We start from the raw sequence: 19,620 nt of genomic DNA, 5'->3' as shown, positions 1-19,620 counted from the left end.
GTCATGTCTGCATGACTCCCGAACTCGTAGGGTCTGCACACTTAATGTTCGATGACGCTAGGGTTATAGGGAAAGTATGTACGCGGTTACCGAATGTTGTTCGGAGTCCCGGATGAGATCCCGAACGTCACGAGGAGTTACGGAATGGTCCGGAGGTAAAGAATGATATATAGGAAGTATGATTTTGGCCACCAGAATTGTTCCGGGCATCACCGGTAGTGTACCGGGACCACCGGAGGGGTCCGGGGGTCCACCAAGTGGGGCCACCGGCCCCAGAGGGCAGCATGGGCCAAGTGTGGGAGGGGACCAGCCCCAGGTGGGCTGGTGCGCCCCCCACCAGGGCCCAAGGCGCCTAGGGTTTAGGGAGGGGGCGCCTCCACCTTACTTGGGGGTCAAGTTTCCCCTCTCCCCCCCCTTGGCCGCCACCCAGATGGGTTTTGGGGCTGCCGCACCCCTTGGGGCGGGAACCCTAGAGGGGGCGCAGCCCCTCCCTCTCCCCTATATATAGTTGAGGTCTTTGGGGCTGCCAACACATGAGTTTTGACCTCTCCCTGGCGCAACCCTACCTCTCTCCCTCCTCGTCTCTCGTAGTGCTTGGCGAAGCCTTGCTGGAGTCCCGCGCTCCTCCACCACCACCACGCCGTCGTGCTGCTGCTGGATGGAGTCTTCCCCAACCTCTCCTTCTCCCCTTGCTGGATCAAGGCGTAGGAGACGTCATCGGGCTGTATGTGTGTTGAACGCGGAGATGCCGTCCGTTCGGCACTAGGATCATCGGTGATTTGGATCACGACGAGTACGACTCCATCAACCCCGTTCACTTGAATGCTTCCGCTTAGCGATCTACAAGGGTATGTAGATGCACTCTCCTTCCCTCGTTGCTAGACTTCTCCATGGATTGATCTTGGTGATGCGTAGAAAATTTTGAATTTCTGCTACGTTCCCCAACAGTGGCATCATGAGCTAGGTCTATGCGTAGTTTCTATGCACGAGTAGAACACAAAGCAGTTGTGGGCGTCAATATTGTCAATTTACTTGCCGTTACTAGTCTTATCTTGATTCGGTGGCATCGTGAGATGAAGCGGCCCGGATCGACCTTACACGTACTCTTACGTGAGACTGGTTTCACTGACTAACATGCACTAGTTGCATAAGGTGGCTAGCGGGTGTCTGTCTCTCCCACTTTAGTCGGATCGGATTTGATGAAAAGGGTCCTTATGAAGGGTAAATAGAAATTGGCATATCACGTTGTGGTTTTCGCGTAGGTAAGAAACGTTCTTGCTAGAAACCTATAGCAGCCACATAAAAACATGCAACAAACAATTAGAGGACGTCTAACTTGTTTGTGCAGCATATGCCTTGTGATGTGATATGGCCAAAAGGATGTGATGAATGATATATGTGATGTATGAGATTGATCATGTTCTTGTAATAGGAATCACGACTTGCATGTCGATGAGTATGACAACCAGCAGGAGCCATAGGAGTTATCTTAATTTATTTATGACCTGCGTGTCAACATAAACGTCATGTAATTACTTTACTTTATTGCGAAAGCGTTAGCCATAGTAGTAGAAGTAATAGATGATGAGACAACTTCAAGAAGACACGATGATGGAGATCATGATGATGGAGATCATGGTGTCATGCCGATGACAACGATGATCATGGAGCCCGAAGATGGAGATCAAAAGGAGCAAAATGATATTGGCCATATCATGTCACTATTTGATTGCATGTGATGTTTATCATGTTTTACATCTTATTTGCTTAGAACGACGGTAGCTTAAATAAGATGATCCCTCACTAAAATTTCAAGAAAGTGTTCCCCCTAACTATGCACCATTGCGAAGGTTCGTTGTTTCGAAGCACCACGTGATGATCGGGTGTGATAGACTCTAACGTTCGAATACAACGGGTGTAAGCCAGGTTTACACACGCAATACACTTAGGTTGACTTGACGAGCCTAGCATGTACAGACATGGCCTTGGAACACGGAAGACCGAAAGGTCGAGCATGAGTTGTATAGAAGATACGATCAACATGAAGATGTTCACCGATGTTGACTAGTCCATCTCACGTGATGATCGGACACGACCTAGTTGACTCGGATCATGTTTCACTTAGATGACTAGAGGGATGTCTATCTGAGTGGGAGTTCATTAGATGAACTCAGTTATCATGAACATAGTCTGAATTGTCTTCGCAAATATGTTGTAGATAAATAGCTCATGTTGTAGCTCCATGTTTCAATACGTTCCTAGAGAAAGATTAAGTTGAAAGATATTGTAAGCAATGATACAGACTAGGTCCGTAGTCCGAGGAGTGTCCTCACTGCTACACAGAAGGCTTACGTCTTTGATGCACCGCTCGATGTGCAAACCCCTACAACGTCGTCTGTGGATGTTGTGAACACCTGACAGACACATCCTGATGACTACTTGATAGTTTAGTGCACCATACTTTACGGCTTAGAATCGGGATTCCAATGACGTTTTGAACGCCATAGAACATATGCGATGTTCCAAGAGCTGAAATTGGGATTTCAGGCTCATGCCCGTGTTGAGAGGTGTGAGACCTCTGACAAGTTCTTTTGCCAACAAGATGGAGAGAATAGCTCAGCTAGTGAGCATGCGCTCAGAATGTCTGGGTGCTACAATCACTTAAATCAAGTGGGAGTTAAACTTCCAGATAAGATAGTGATTGATAGAGTTCTCTAGCCACTATCACTAAGCTACTAGATCTTCGTGATGAACTATGACATGCAAGGGATGGAGTTGATCCCGGAGCTGTTCGCGGTTCTTAAGACCGCAAAAGGTAGAAATCAAGAAGGAGCATCAAGTGTTGATGGTTTAACAAGACCACTAGTTTCAAGAAGGGCAAGGGCTAGAAGGGAAACTTCATGGATGGCAAACCAGTTGCCGCTCCAGTGAAGGAACCCAAGGTTGAACCCAAACTCGAGACTAAGTGCTTCTATTGTAAGGGGAACGGTCACTGGTAGCGGAATTACCCCAAATGCATGGTAGATAAGAAGGCTGGCAACTTCAACAAAGTATATACGTGTTATTAATGTGTACCTCACTAGTACTCCTAGTAGCACCTGGGTATTGGATACCGGTTCAGTTACTATTATTGGTGACTTGAAGCAAAAGCTACGGACTAAACGGAGACTGGCTAAGGGCGAGGTGACGATGTGTGTTGGAAGTGTTTCCAAAGTTGATGAGATCACCATCGCACGCTCCATCTGCCTTCGGGATTAGTATTGAACCTAGATAAATGTTATCATGTGTCTACGTTGAGCATGAATATGATTAGATCATGTTCATTGCAATATGGTTATTCATTTAAGTTAGAGAATAATGGTTATTCTGTTTACATGAATAATACCTTTCATGGTCATGCACCCTATGTGAATGGTTCATTGAATCTCGCTCGTGGTAATACACATGTTCACGCCAAAAGATGTATAGTTAATAATGATAGTACCACTTTCTTGTGGCACTGCCGCTTAGGTCATATTGGCGTAAGATGCATGAAGAAACTCCATATCGATGGATGTTTGGAGTCACTTGATTTTGAATCGCTTGACACATGCGAGCCATGCCTCATGGGCAGGATGACTAAGACACCGTTTTCAGGTACAATGAAACGGGCAAGTGACTTGTTGGAAATCATGCATGCTGATGCATGTGATCCAATGAGAATTGAAGCGTGCGGTGGATATCGCTATTTTCTCATCTTCACCGACGATTTGGGTAGATATAGGTATATCTACTTAATGAAGCACAAGTCTGAAACGTTTGAAAAGTTCAAGTGATTTCAGAGTGAAGTTAAGAATCATCATAACAATAAGATCATGTTCCTACGATCTGATCAAAAGGGGATTTTCTGAGTTATGAGTTTGGCAATCACTTAAGACATTGTGGAATTGTTTCACAGTTGAAGCCACCTGGAACACCACAAGGTAATGGTGTGTCCGGACGTCGTAATCGAACCCTATGAGATATGGTGCGATCTATGATGTCTCTTATCAATCTAACGTTTTCATTTTGAGGTTATGCGTTAGAGACAGCTGCATTCACTTTAGATAGAACACCATCTAAGTCCGTTGAGACAGCGTCGTATGAACATTGGTTTGGCAAGAAACCAAAGTTGTCGTTTCTTAATGTTTGGGGCTGCGATGCTTAAGGCTTCAGCCGGAGAAGCTCGAACCCAAAGCGGACAAACACATCTTCATAGGATACCCAAAGGTGACAGTAGGGTATACCTTCTATCTCAGATCAGAGGGCAAATTGTTTGTCGCTAAGACGGGTCCTTTCTCGAGAAGGAGTTTCTCTCGAAAGAATTGAGTGGGAGGAAGATAGAACTTGATGAGGTTGTCGAACCTTTATTTCAACCAGAGAATGATGCAACACAGAAAGATGTTTTCTGTGGCACCTACGTCTGTTGAATAGGAAGTTAATGATAGTGATCATGAAGCTTCGGATCAAGTTGCTATCGAACCTCGTAGGTCGACAAGGATATGTACTACTCCTAAGTGGTACGGTAATCCTGTCTTAGATATCATGTTGTTAGACAACAATGAACCTACGAGCTATGGAGAAGCGATGGTGGGCCCGTATTCCGACAAATGGTTAGAAGCCATGAAATCCGAGATAGGATCCATATATCAGAACAAAGTATGGACTTTGGTGGACTTGCCTGATGATCGGCAAGCCATTGAGATAAATGGATCTTTAAGAAGAAGACGGACGTGGGCGGTAATGTTACCGTCTATGAAGCTCGACTTGTGGGAAAGAGTATTTTCACAAGTTCAAGGAGTTGACTACGATGAGAATTTCTCACCCGTAGCGATGCTTAAGTCCATCGGAATCATGTTAGCATTAGCTGTATTTTTCGATTATGAAATCTAACATATGGATGTCAAAGCAAGTTTTCTTACCAGTTTTCGTAAGAAAAAGTTGTATGTGATACAATAAAAAGGTTTTGTCGATCCTAAGGATGCTAAAAGGTATGCTGGCTCCAGCGATCCTTCTATGGACTAGAGAAAGCATCTCGGAATCGGAATATATGCTTTGATGGAGTGATCAAAGCTTTTAGGTTTATATAATGTTTGTTAGAAACTTGTATTTACAAGAAAGTGAGTGGGAGCACTACAACATTTCTGATAAGCATATGTGGATGACATATTGTTGATCCAAAATAATGTAGAATTTCTGGAAAGCATAAATGGTTGTTTGAAGAGTATTTTTTCAAAGGAAGACCTGTATAAAGCTGCTTACATACTGGGCATCAAGATCTATAGAGATAGATCAAGACGCCTGATGATACTTTCAAAGAACGCACACCTTGACATGTTTTTGAAGGAGTTCAAAATAGATCAGTCAAAGAAGGGGTTCTTACCTGAGTTGTAAGGTGTGAAGTTGAGTAAGACTCAAAGCTTGACCATGGCAGAAGAAAGAGGAAGGACGAAGGTCGTCCCCTATGCTCTTGTCATAGGCTCTATACGGTATGCCATGCTGAGTACCGCACTTGATGTGTGCCTTGCCACATGTCTGGCAAGAGGGTATAAAGGTGATCTAGGACTGGACCACCAGATAGCGGTCAAAATTATCCTTAGAGAAATAAGGAAATGTTTCTCGGTTATGGAGGTGATAAAGAGTTCGACATAAAGAGTTATGTTGATGCAAGCTTAACACCTATCCGGATAGCTCTGAGTAGAGATACCAGATACGTATAATGGAGCAATAGTTTGGAATAGCTCCAAGTGGAACATGGTAGCAGCATCTACGATATGACATAAAGTTTTGCGAAATACATAGGGATCTGAATATGGCAAGACCCATTGACTACAAGCTCTCTCACAAGCATAACATGATCAAACCCAGAACTCATTGAGTGTTAATCACATAGTGATGTGAATTAGATTATTGAGTCTAGTAAACTCTTGGATGTTGGTCACATGGCGATGTGACCAGTGAGTGTTAATCACATAGCGATGTGAACTAGATTATTGACTCTAGTGCAAGTGGGAGACTGTTGGACATATGCCCTAGAGGCAATAATAAATTAGTTATTGTTATTATATTTCATTGTTCATGATAATCGTTTATTATCCATGCTAGAATTGTGTTGATAGGAAACTCGGATACATGTGTGGATACATAGACAACACCATGTCCCTAGTAAGCCTCTAGTTGACTAGCTCGTTGATCAATAGATGGTTACGGTTTCCTGACCATGGACATTGGATGTCGTTGATAACGGGATCACATCATTAGGAGAATGATGTGATGGACAAGACCCAATCCTAAGCCTAGCACAAGATCGTGTAGTTCGTATGCTAAAGCTTGTCTAATGTCAAGTATCATTTCCTTAGACCATGAGATTGTGCAACTCCCGGATACCGTAGGAGTGCTTTGGGTGTGCCAAACGTCACAACGTAACTGGGTGGCTATAAAGGTACACTACAGGTATCTCCAAAAGTGTCTGTTGGGTTGGCACGAATCGAGACTGGGATTTGTCACTCCGTGTAAACGGAGAGGTATCTCTGGGCCCACTCGGTAGGACATCATCACAATGTGCACAATGTGACCAAGGAGTTGATCACGGGATGATGTGTTATGGAACGAGTAAAGAGACTTGCCGGTAACGAGATTGAACAAGGTATCGGGATACCAACGATCGAATCTCGGGCAAGTATCGTACCGCTAGACAAAGGGAATTGTATACGGGCTTGATTAAGTCCTAGACATCGTGGTTCATCCGATGAGATCATCGTGGAACATGTGGGAGCCAACATGGGTATCCAGATCCCACTGTTGGTTATTGACCGGAGAGTTGTCTCGGTCATGTCTGCATGACTCCCGAACCCGTAGGGTCTGCACACTTAAGGTTCGATGACGCTAGGGTTATAGGGAAAATATGTATGCGGTTACCAAATGTTGTTCGGAGTCTCGGATGAGATCCCGGACGTCACGAGGAGTTCCGCAATGGTCCGGAGGTAAAGATTGATATATAGGAAGTATGGTTCTGGCCACCGGAATTGTTCCGGGCATCACCGGTAGTGTACCGGGACCACCGGAGGGGTCCGGGGGTCCACCAAGTGGGGCCACCGGCCCCAGAGGGCAGCATGAGCCATGTGTGGGAGGGGACCAGCCCTAGGTGGGCTGGTGCGCCCCCACCAGGGCCCAAGGCGCCTAGGGTTTAGGGAGGGGGCGCCTCCACCTTACTTGGGGGGCAAATTTCCCCTTTCCCCCCCTTGGTCGCCGCCCAGATGGGTTTTGGGGCTGCCGCACCCCTTGGGGTGGGAACCCTAGAGGGGGCGCAGCCCCTCCCTCTCCCCTATATATAGTTGAGGTCTTTGGGGCTGCCAACACATGAGTTTTGACCTCTCCCTGGCGCAGCCCTACCTCTCTCCCTCCTCGTCTCTCGTAGTGCTTGGTGAAGCCCTGCTGGAGTCCCGCGCTCCTCCACCACCACCACGCCGTCGTGCTGCTGTTGGATGGAGTCTTCCCCAACCTCTCCTTCTTCCCTTGCTGGATCAAGGCGTAGGAGACGTCACCGGACTGTACGTGTGTTGAACGCGAAGGTGCCGTTCGTTCGGCACTAGGATCATCGGTGATTTGGATCACGACGAGTACGACTCCATCAACCCCGTTCACTTGAACGCTTCCGCTTAGCTATCTACAAGGGTATGTAGATGCACTCTCCTTCCCTCGTTGCTAGACTTCTTCATGGATTGATCTTGGTGATGCGTAGAAAATTTTGAATTTCTGCTACGTTTCCCAACAACAAGCTAGATGGAAGTTAGACCCCTACGTTGGAGCTATGGAAATGCAAGGTGCATGACCACTTCTCTCTTCCTGTGAAAGTCCTCGTCCTGCTCCCGATGTTCCAGATGATACGCCGACGACGGCTCCCGCTTGCCGAGCACCATGCCTCGTCCCCGCTTCACCCTAGAGGGGGCGCAGCCCCTCCCTCTCCCCTATATATAGTTGAGGTCTTTGGGGTTGCCAACACATGAGTTTTGACCTCTCCCTGGCGCAGCCCTACCTCTCTCCCTCCTCGTCTCTCGTAGTGCTTGGTGAAGCCCTGCTGGAGTCCCGCGCTCCTCCACCACCACCACGCCGTCGTGCTGCTGTTGGATGGAGTCTTCCCCAACCTCTCCTTCTTCCCTTGCTGGATCAAGGCGTAGGAGACGTCACCGGACTGTACGTGTGTTGAACGCGAAGGTGTCGTTCGTTCGGCACTAGGATCATCGGTGATTTGGATCACGACGAGTACGACTCCATCAACCCCGTTCACTTGAACGCTTCCGCTTAGCTATCTACAAGGGTATGTAGATGCACTCTCCTTCCCTCGTTGCTAGACTTCTCCATGGATTGATCTTGGTGATGCGTAGAAAATTTTGAATTTCTGCTACGTTTCCCAACAACAAGCTAGATGGAAGTTAGACCCCTACGTTGGAGCTATGGAAATGCAAGGTGCATGACCACTTCTCTCTTCCTGTGAAAGTCCTCGTCCTGCTCCCGATGTTCCAGATGATACGCCGACGACGGCTCCCGCTTGCCGAGCACCATGCCTCGTCCCCGCTTCACCTGTAGCCAGTTGTCACCCGCCAACTTCGGGCCGATGTGTTCCTCGTGGAGGCCAATGTTGACGAACAGCCGTGACTCGCTGTTGTGTGGCGGCACATCGACAAAGCTATTTATGTCGAACACCTCCTCGGCGGCGCCTTGCTCCGTGTCGTAGGCGTACACCTTGTGCCGGCTCGTCGCCAGCAGGATCTTCTTCTTCACACTGCACAGCGGGACGATCTCCCGCTCCCCGCTGAGCTCGTCCCGGATCGGCTGGGGCAGGCTGCCCACGTTGATGCGGCAGCGCGCAGACCACGACGGCGACGATGGACTCCACGTGATGAGCAGGAGCACGTCGTAAACGAGGCGGGCGTGGACGACGGCGCAGAGGGAGCCGTCGAGGTTGGTGAGGTGCCGGCTGCGTGACGCCAGCCGCGGCGGCGTGCGCACCCACCCGAACCGATCGGCGCCGACGGAGAGCGACAGGATGGGCGCGTCGTGCTGCGGGTCCCAGCTGGCGGTGCCGTCGTCGGCGCAGCTTCACCGGTGCAGCAGCCAGTAGAGGGATCCGTCGAGGGCCACGGGAGGCCTGCCGTCGACATAGCACGCGAATCTTGGCGGCGCGTCACCGCCGGCGCAGCGCCGCCACCGCCACTCGCCGGACGCCGTAAGCGAGCACACCTCGCACTTCTGCTGCCCGAAGATGTTCCTGAAGAGCCTGACCACCTTGTGCTGGCCGGTGGCCGGGTCGAAGCCGAGGCCGGTGCTGGAGAGCTCCAGAGGAAACCGTTTGAGCAGCATCAGCTTTGGAATCACCGGTGGTGCTATCCTGCGTTTTGATTTTCGGCCAAAAAAAAACGAATTTCGGCCGAATTTCGGCCATCTCGCTAGGGCCCGATATATGGGCCTATCGGCCGAATAATTTGGCCCAGTTTGAATTTTTTTTTGACCGGCCCAGCTTCCAGAGCCTTCCAGCTGAGACAAAACCACGAAACCGAAACAGCCAACCCTAGAATCGCTCGTTTCCTGTCCCTCCTCCTGTGTGCGGCGCCGCCGCTGCGCACAGGCCACATCTCCTCGCCCTCCTCCACATCTCCGGCCAAAGCGCTCACTTCTCGGGCCCTCCTCCACATCTCCTCGCCTCCACCCCATCCACTTCCTGTCCAAGACTGTGGCAACGGAGCTCGGCGGTTGCGGCCCTTCTCCAAGACTGCAGCGTGGTGCTCGGCGGCTGCGGCAACGGAGCTGATGGAGCGCGAGCCGACCAGTTCAATGGAGGCGGTAGCACGGGGCAGCGGCAGCAGCATGGAGGGCGTCCGCTTGACTGGAAAGGTACAAATGTTCTTGATGCAGTTTCAGTACGTGTATGCAGTTTCAGTCTTCAGCAATTTGTCTCGTCCAAGTACGTGTATGCAGTTTCAGTTCTTGAGCAATTTCAGATCGATGTTGCTTTGTTTCTTGGTTATAATCTGTGTCTGCTTGTGCTGCTTTAGATTTAGGAGAGGTCCCTGGTAAATGGCTCGGCAAATGCATATATCATACGGGGTTAAGAAAAAGTGAGTCTTGATGAGTTGAACGTACAGCAGTGAGATTATTAATCTGAAATATACATGCATCCGGTAGTCACCAAGGAGTCTCACAATGTTTTGGTTTGGTATATAATCTGAATCTGAAACACACATGCATCTGGTATTCACTAAGGATGCTCACGATCTGGTAATATTATTTTGGTCCAACCAAAAAGTGGGTTACAAACGTTATTCTGAACATCCTAAAATATATAATCGTTCCGTAGATCTGGGTTGTGTGCTTGTTTTTGAGCTGTTGAGATGATGCTTGTGTGCAATATTAAAGTTTTTTTCATCACCTCCAACCACTGGCTTGGATGTTTGCAGAAGCATCTCATGTTTGTATTGATAATTTATTTAGATCTACAGTACGTCCAATAAAATTCAGTTATGTTGTGTATTTAACTAAGTAGATGTTGACCGATGGTTAATTTCAATGTTCAGCGGTACCATTAAGTGATGGTTCTAGAACTAAGCTTCGCAGTATCTTTCTCAAGAATAGATTATAGTTTTTGACTTGTCTTTTTGGCAAACTAGAGCATCGGATTGTATTTAAATTACTTATTCCTTAGTATCTAAACTAGAGCATTAAGCTGTACTGGTTTTGTTTATCATTCATATGAGGACACCCAAGTAAGCAAGGGTTGCTTCCCTAGTGACCTACTCTTCATAACTGACCGTTGTTCTTTTGTCATTGATTTTGAAGAGAAAGTATTTGTTGATAGTGAGAGTGAGGATAATGATGGGGTGAGTGAGGATGGGGAAGATGCTCCATCCATGCATGATCAGCAAGAGGCGCAAATGCAAGTGGAAAAAGAGACACAAATTCAAGTGGAAAAGGACGCACCACCAACAGACGGCAATTTGGAGACCCGTAGATCTGTACGGCTTGTCAAGAAGAAGACCAAGGGCGTCAACAGCCTATACCCGCTGCTTAGAAATCTGCTGGCAAGTATCTTCTTTCTAGTGTTTTATGATTCATGATAATTGCTTAGAAAATTTTAGTTACTTGGAGCTGCTAGTTTCTTAGATGTATAAACTTTCTATCCATGCCTAGCCTTCGTTGTCATGTTAAGCAATGTATTTATGTTGTCCTGAAATGTTACCACTTGACTATTGTTGCACTAGACACCTCCCTGTTAGTCCATTTTGTTTCATTATGCACAAAGTGGAAGAAGAAAATTCTGATGTTGAACTACATCTATCCTGATCCTTTCTTTGTTTTCTCTATATGAACTAGAAATGCCACATGAAGAACTAAGGATATCAAGAAGCTTTTGGATGTATGCAAGCTTGGAGCTGCTGTTTTATAGGTATATTAACCACTGTATTTGTCCTGCAATATGTTTGAGCTTATGCATGAATTTTGATTCACATTTTTCATCGTGGATTTTCCTTTTGTATGACAATTGACAAATGGCTAGTCCAAGCCAACAGTGGGCTGTTTGTGTCTATGTTGCTTTCTTTGTATCCTTAGAGTTTTGTTGTGCTGGAGTAAAACCGTAAACTAGAATTCATCATTCTAGTATATGGAGGCATTTAACCTTTGCTCCTGAAGCTTTTTGGTGAATAAAAAACTATATTGCTGTAGTAGATTTGTTATTTGATTCATGAGCATGCATAAATTTGACTATTGTTCTACTAGCCACTTGTCCTGTTAGTCCATTTTATTTTTAATGCACAAAGTGGCAGAAAATAATTCTGATGCAGAACTACCTCCATCCTGACCCTTCCTCTGTTTTCTCTAAACCAGAAATGACACTTGAAGAATAACCAAGGATATCAAGAAGCTTTTGGATGTAGGCAAGCTTGGAGCTGCTGTTTCAATGTCATGCTTTGATAGTTGTCTTTTGGAGCTGTTGTTTCTATGTGTAATACTTTAAGTCTATTGGCTGTACCGAACTATTTAAACTCTGAACTATGCTGTGATGGTTGAACTGATGTTGGACTGTTAAGGGTTATGTTGGAGGCCACTTTATAACTAATGTGTGCCTGTTATGTTGGACAGATGCAGTTTTATTAATCCTTTGAGCTTATTTGCTGAAATTTACATGATCAAACCTGATGGTTGTTGCGCTGCTATATTTATGGCCTGTTTTATTTCAAATCTTGTTTGAATTTCGGCCGAATTTCGGCCAAATTTCGGTCAAATTTTGGCCAAATTTTCAAATTTTGATTTTGAAATTTCGTCCGAGATTTTGCCGAAAAATTTAAAATTCCCGAAATTCGCCCATTTCGGCCAAGGACGAAAAAAAACACAAACTGAAAATCAAAACACAGGTGCTATCTCCTCCGCCGTCTCGCACGGCAGCAGGGATACATGCTCGCCGGTGGACAGGTTCAAGACGTGGTACGCGGACAACCGGACGTCGAAGACGAGCAGGCCACGGCACGGCTTGCCGGTCAGCACCAGGTGCTCGCCGGCAAGGTTGCCCACGCTGAGCAGCTTGCGGGCGGCGGCGGCGGGCGGCGCGTCTCCGTCCTCGGGAAGCGAGCAAGCGTAGAAGGACGTGGCGACACCCTTCTCTGTCGGCGAGAAGAAGACGATCTCGGGGTGGCGCGCGGCGGCTGCTCGGGCAGCGTGCGCGGCGACGAAGTGACCGGAAGCGAGGGCCGCATTCCACGCCCGGCAGACTGATCTGCAGCGCACGGCTGCGGCCACCGGCAGGCGCGAGGATCTCATCGACGCTCAGCTCTTGGTTCAGCGGCGGAGGCGGTTCGCCGTGCGACGACCTGGTCCTGGAATTTGCCTGCGAGGTTGCCATCGTACGTCTGCGGGTAGTAAGTACTATTTGATGCGAGGTGTTGGCGACCAACGTTCGTACGTACATAGTACTACTATGTGCTTATATAGGCGAACGAACGAACGAACGTTCAATGTCGGACTGTAAAACCGTGTCCGGCCGTGCCAAGGAGTCCGTCCCTACATGCTCTCGGTTGGACACGTCAGCCATTTTCGCTAGAACTGGCGGGAGCACATCGTTCAAATGTCGGATTAATTTGCACAGAGTCACGTTATCCGTGATGACCACGAACGCTGGCCGGTGTCGAGGGGTGCGCACTCAAAGTTGACTAGACCACCAACACGAGGAGAGGCATGGACGTGGACGACCAGGCTGGGGTAGCCTCACACGATTTTGGCGCACGTGCGTCAATTTAAATATTCACTGCATTTCCGAAAATGGTTTCGAAGGGTTAAAATATGTGGCCTTAAATGTTGTTTGGAAATATGTTCAATCAATCGTGAATATGTTCATGCATTCCGGAAAATATTTGCAACACATTCAGAATGTTCTGTCTTCCAAGAACAAAGATGATAATCAAGTTTACGTGAAGTTTAAAATATTTTCCGGAATGTGACTAGACCACCATTCAGAATGTTCTGTCTTCCAAGAACACATTTCGAAAAAGTTTATGTGAACAAAGAAGAAGAAAACAAATAACTTGACATCTGATTGCTTGAAATATACCAAACCCATGAATTTACACATACCACGAGCCGACTTAGAAGGAAAATTACCAGAAGAATCGGGGTGTACAATCGTGCTGCAATGCTTGAATTTCTACAGCACATCCTTATACATTTCATACGAATTTTGTAATATAGTATTTGTGTTGTCAAGTAAATTAGAATCTATACTTACTTCCTTGGGTTTTGATGTCACAGTGTTGAGTCCATTGTTTACTTTTGCAAAGAGAGAAACACAATTTTCCTTTTTGATTTGTCATCATGTTTCACATTAATTTTGGAAAACAACTCGACTATAGTAATTTATCTAAAAAAAGAGCTCAAAGCAACAAGAAAAAACATAAACATCAAAGATTCCTGATAAACCTAGTGTCAAAAATGCTCTTGTATTATGGGACGGATGGAGTACCAAAGAACTATAAAATCATCACCTCTATCTCCACCTTTTTGCATTGCAATGTTCTTCCATGTCTTAGTAAAGAAGCTGAAAGAAAGGTCACAACGATGATGCAAGGGGAGTAACTCATTTTCAAGGGCCCATCAATATTTTTTTTCGAGCCATAAGCAGGCCCACATAGTATTCATATCTGAATCTAGCTTTGTCACATATGGAGCATTGGAGCCCATTAGCTTCTTGTGGTCCATGTGTTGTCCGGTATTATTCTTTTCGACGAGAAGGGACTACATGCCACCCCTTATCATGTTTACTCCTATATGCCTAAGAGAGACATCCCAACTAACTTATATCTAAACATTCAAGTATGCCATCTCACTATATAATTATAAATAGGATAAGATCCATATCAACATGCAATCATGCATGAAAAAAGACTCACCACAAATATTCAACCGTGCATGGAAAAATGTTTTCCATTTAAATATGATATTCAATAGATATTGTTACAACCATACATAATCAAATGCAATGAGTCATATGTACTCCCTCGGTCCCGTAATATAATAACGTTTTTGACACTAGTGTAGTGTCAAAAACTCTCTTGTATTCTCAAGATGATATGCCGTCTCAGCCTTTCGGAGGAGCTCATAGAGGTAGGATGTGCGTGTGTGCGTTCATAGGGGTGAATGTATGCGCGTATATATGAGCGCTTGCGTCTGTACTAAACTCTCTTATATTCTGGGATGGAGGGAGTAGTATTTTTAATTTTGATTCTCATGTTATCAGCCAAAAATTTTATCAGCCAATTACCACAGCAACGCGAGGGGTATCCTCTAGTTTATATAGATCTGTGTTAGTAATTATCCATTCACCTTTTAACCTACAAGGAATTGCTATAGTTGCCCTCTATGGTGGACATAGAGATGATTTGAGTGTGGCATATTTCAGGATAACTGTTTTTCAGTCTGCACAAACATGACAAAACTTAGCAGTATTGACAATTCAGTAGCTAGTTCGGCAAAAATCTCTCAAGCAAGCAATAGCTCACTCACTGATCTCACTTGTGAAAAAAGGGGCGACCTATTCACCAGATATCTGAAAACAAACACTCAGTTTCTTCTTCTTGCGCATGATGTTTTGCGTCCCAGGCCGCCGATTACCGCCAGCCGGATTACCACCCCAGTGGCGTAGCCAGGCCCTAGGCTACAGAGGCCATGGCATTGGGCGTGGCTGCTCGATCGATTGTTCGTTGACTGTAGCTAGAAAACACTATCTTGACACTGTTCAGTACTGTACACAGCTGTTGGCCCGCGGCGTGTTCCCAAGCTAGCTATGAACTGACGTGGGTGGATTTTTGGAACCCCGTGTATTGGAGGATCTTATTTTAAATACTTTAAAAATCACATTTGAAGTTCCAAAAAAATCCAAAAAGAATGCTACATGATCATATGGATGTATACTACATACGTATGTGTAAAGTTTGTCGATGAAATAAGTAAACATGTAAGCTATACAAAAATAATAAAAAGCACTATTCATCTTTCCAAAATCAGGATTTAGTCATTTTTATGTAACTCACATGGTTACTTATTTGCACATCAAAATTTGCACATGTTTAATATACATCCATATAAACATGTTGATTTATTTTCAGAAATTTTTTGGAACTTTAAAATAACAATTTTGCACTAATAAAAATATAGGATTTCAATGCACCCGTCCTCTAAAATGACTTTTTGACGCAAGTAAAATTTTCAGGTACCTCATGTTTAGCAAATGCGTGAAAAAAAAGACACTCGATGACCGCACACGACTGGCACGACTGACATTCTTGTACCCACACATCAAACCGTTGCGCAGTTGTACCTCTATATAAGCGTGATGGATCGTTCATCAGATAAGCAGCCACCAACCATTCATACGGTCGTGGTCACGGCCATGGCTTCCTCCTTCTCCAAACGCTCCCTATGCCTCCTCCTCCTCCTGGCCGTCTTCCTCCATGGCTCGTCCGGCACGTCCCGCTCGGCCACCGAGGACACTGACCCGATGACGTCGCGGACGATGGAGCAGCGATTCCGGCGATGGAAGGCGGAGCACAACCGGACCTATTCCACCCCGGAGGAAGAGCGCCACCGCCTCCGCGTCTACGCCGACAACATGCGCTACATCGAGGCCACCAACGACGACGCCGGCGCCGGGCTCACCTACGAGCTCGGCGAGACCGCCTACACCGACCTCACCAGCGACGAGTTCATGGCCATGTACACGTCGCGGGCGCCGCCCCTCTCGGACGACGACGACGCGACGATGATGATGATCACCACCCGCGCCGGCCCGATCGACGCCGGTGGCCGCCGGCAGCAGGTGTACGTGAACGAGTCGGCCGGCGCGCCGGCGAGCGTTGACTGGCGAAAGAGAGGCGCCGTCACGGCGGTGAAGAACCAAGGCCAGTGCGGTACGTTACGCTACGTGGATGGTGGGCCGTCGCCATCCACGTATCCATCGTTCATTTCTTCCCTTGGTCTCCAATTATTGTGTCCTCCTCCCTGTAAACACATGGCTGTCTGCGATCCACATGCTTGCATGTGCTCCTGCTGCCTGGCTAGCTGCTTCATCATTAGGGATTACACAATTGCTTACTTAACTGTCATACACACTGTTAATTGTCAACTGAGCATTATAGTATTAGACAGTTGGCCAATTTGCGGGGTCTCTTGTGGATGTATTCACACCTAATATGCAGAAAAAAAAAGAAGCATTTCCTTGTCGGTGGGGTCCAGGGTTTGAAATTTCAAAAAGAAAAGGTTTTTAGACCTTATCGAACTGACCGGTTTTTATTTTTGTTGGAAATGATTCGAATAACATCACCATATTTTAAGGGTTTTTTAATGAAAAGTTGAATCCATTTGAAATACACTTATAATTTTAAAATATATATTACGGTGACCATCAATTTTTTTTGTCAAAGTTTGAACCTTGTGATGGTCGATCATATGATTTGAGGGACAATATAAGCGGCTATCAAATTTTATCTCATAGTTCTTGTGTGTGTTATAAATTCATTATCTTTGACAGGATCGTGTTGGGCATTCTCCACCGTAGCGGTGGTCGAAGGAATCTACCAAATCCAGACTGGGAAACTTGCCTCGCTCTCAGAGCAAGAGCTGGTGGACTGCGACAAGTTGGACCATGGTTGCAATGGTGGAGTGAGCTATCGTGCGCTGCAGTGGATCACCTCCAACGGCGGCATCACCTCCCAGGAAGACTATCCATACACGGCAAAGGACGACACTTGTGACACCACAAAGCTTTCGCACCATGCCGCTTCCATCTCAGGCTTCCAACGTGTGGCAACGAGGAGCGAGCTATCGTTGACAAACGCGGTGGTCATGCAGCCCGTGGCGGTGTCGATCGAGGCTGGCGGAGCCAACTTCCAGCACTACCGGAATGGCGTGTACAATGGTCCATGTGGGACGCGGCTGAACCATGGCGTCACGGTGGTAGGGTATGGGGAGGACGAGGTGACTGGGGAGAGTTACTGGATCGTGAAGAACTCATGGGGTGAGAAGTGGGGGGATAGTGGGTACCTCAGAATGAAGAAGGGCATCATAGACAAGCCCGAGGGGATCTGCGGCATTGCCATCCGGCCATCTTTCCCGTTCATGTGATGTGATCATGTGTGGTGTGGTGGGTTCATTGTTCTTTCCCTAGCAGGGGCCAAAGCTTAGCCAACTTGTTGTTACAAGTACGATACTTGTAAGGTAGTTAATACGTGCTTGTAAAAATGGGAGTATATTCAAACATTTGTGAATAATAAACATGGGAATTGCTTGAATTGTTCATGTGGATTCAGCACTTTTATGATTTTTCTATGAGCTTTTAGGCTTTTTGGTGGATTTGGTTGTCCAATAGGTCAAGTCACTTTTTGTGTGGGCCTGACTGGTGCAAACTTTATGGAATTTAGAAGCTACATGTGGTACAGCGAGATTGAGATGACTATAGGGACCCCCTATACGCCGCTCACCTGGGCCGGTCCATTTGCAGTGCACGGGGTGGCACGCGTTAGTGACGTGATAAAAAGAAGAAAAAGGAACGTGCGGGCACTGGGAATCGAACACACGTCCTGCAAGTAGCGGAAGCTTGCGCACCGTGCTAGCACTACGTGAGGCAAGTTTTAGTATTAGATTGGCAGCGTACTTAAAGAACTAAACGACACCGGCAAATTTAAACCCCCGCAGCACAAATTCCCATAAGCACAACTCTGTGCGAGGGATTGAACCGAGGTCTTCTTTCTAGTGACACTGTTGCTAGCCACCATCATTACTTTGATTAGGTGTCTAAAATGGCAGCCCCATGTATATTAACTATAAGCCACAATTGTGATTTTCTTTTTGAAAACAGCAACTATTTTTTAAAACACAAAATATTTCTAATTGCTGAACATATTTATAAAAAATCGAACTTTTCATGAAACCCAAACAATTTTTTTAAAAGAAACAAATTTCAAAGGAAGAACATTTTTTAAAATTAAGAATAAAACTTTGAAAATGCTAACATTTTTTAGAAAACAAAAACAAATTAATAATTCAATTTCCTTTTCAAATCACGAACAAATTTATCAAGATGCATTTTTTAAAAAATTCGCTGATTTTTTTTTCTGAATTGATGATTTTTTTTGAAATTATGGCTTTTTGTTATTCGTGAACATATTTGGAAAGTAAATTTTCGAACATTTTTCAAATTTGTGAACAAAAATTCAAAGGTGGACATTTTTTGAGATCCTCAGAACAATTCGTTGTTTTGCAAACAAATTTTGGAAACATGGACAATTTTTTAATTTACTAACAAATTTTGAAAGTGAGAACATCTTTTGAAATTCACAAACATTTTATGAATTTGTGAACAAAAATTAAAATGCAAACATGTTTTAAAATCGAAATTCTATATTTTTCTGATTTTCAAACATTTTTCTAGAAAAACAAATTAAAATTCTAGTCTTTTTGGAATTTATGAACAAAATTTCAAAAAAGGAACATTTCAGAGAAAAAACGAATTTCAAAAGTGCGAACAATTTTTAAAAGTTCTGAAGATCTGTTGAAAGTAAAAGTCAAAATGAAATAAAAAAAGGAAAGGAAAGAAGAAATGAAACAAAGACAATAAAAAATAAAATGGAAAATGGAAAACACAAAAACGAATAGAAAAGAAAAAAGGCAACATGAAAAAAAGAAAAAGAAAAAGTCTTAATACTGGAACAGGAACCTTCCCTTACCTTCTAGAATGTTCCTAAAACCAGAAAAAAACAACTAGAACCTCCTAGAACGTCCCAAAAGCGGATGGTACAATAGTGTGTTCTTTACTTATAATTGGGCCTGCCAATGTCGCTTGCTGATCGCTCGCTGTGTGCGAATCAAGCGGCAGATAGGATTTTCCATGACTATAGCACAAACCTAGGGCATGTTCGGCTTTCAACCGGCTCCGTGGAATTAAAGAATCTGGAGAGCACCTAATTTCCAGCTCGACTATTTTAACCCTGCAGTTGCGCCAGCTCCGCGAGCTGAGTCTGGAGCGGAGGGAGTCCAAACACTCCCCTAATAGCACTATTCGCTGTG

At 45.5% G+C, this 19,620-nt stretch overlaps 2 protein-coding genes and 1 long non-coding RNA gene across 4 annotated transcripts; 2 read left to right on the top strand and 1 right to left on the bottom strand.

The window, feature by feature from the left end:
• Window positions 1-8,469: 8,469 nt before the first annotated feature.
• Window positions 8,470-12,948, bottom strand: LOC123101564 (uncharacterized). The gene is made up of 4 exons (XM_044522954.1): window positions 12,424-12,948; window positions 9,586-9,920; window positions 9,185-9,406; window positions 8,470-9,115 (listed from the first exon to the last, which is right to left on the bottom strand). Exons 1-4 carry the CDS (start codon window positions 12,826-12,828, stop codon window positions 8,470-8,472), a joined length of 1,608 nt encoding a protein of 535 aa, XP_044378889.1. The 5' UTR covers window positions 12,829-12,948.
• Window positions 9,579-12,191, top strand: LOC123104841 (uncharacterized). 2 transcript variants are annotated; one of them, XR_006450550.1, is made up of 3 exons: window positions 9,579-9,909; window positions 10,852-11,458; window positions 11,899-12,191. It is a non-coding gene; the product is annotated as an uncharacterized lncRNA (long non-coding RNA). The 2 variants fall into 2 exon arrangements; XR_006450551.1 differs by lacking the exon at window positions 9,579-9,909 and adding an exon at window positions 9,916-10,133.
• A 2,952-nt stretch (window positions 12,949-15,900) lies between the features above and the next one.
• On the top strand, window positions 15,901-17,846 carry LOC123104840 (ervatamin-B). Its single transcript, XM_044526748.1, has 2 exons — window positions 15,901-16,466; window positions 17,087-17,846. Exons 1-2 carry the CDS (start codon window positions 15,950-15,952, stop codon window positions 17,677-17,679), a joined length of 1,110 nt encoding a protein of 369 aa, XP_044382683.1. The 5' UTR covers window positions 15,901-15,949; the 3' UTR covers window positions 17,680-17,846.
• The last annotated feature ends 1,774 nt before the right edge of the window (window positions 17,847-19,620 follow it).

The sequence above is a fragment of the Triticum aestivum genome, chromosome 5A (genome assembly GCF_018294505.1).
Source record: "Triticum aestivum cultivar Chinese Spring chromosome 5A, IWGSC CS RefSeq v2.1, whole genome shotgun sequence".
Classification (NCBI taxonomy): Eukaryota; Viridiplantae; Streptophyta; class Magnoliopsida; order Poales; family Poaceae; genus Triticum; species Triticum aestivum.
Note: the sequence above shows the minus strand (reverse complement) of the source record. Positions and strands in the feature narration are given on the sequence as shown.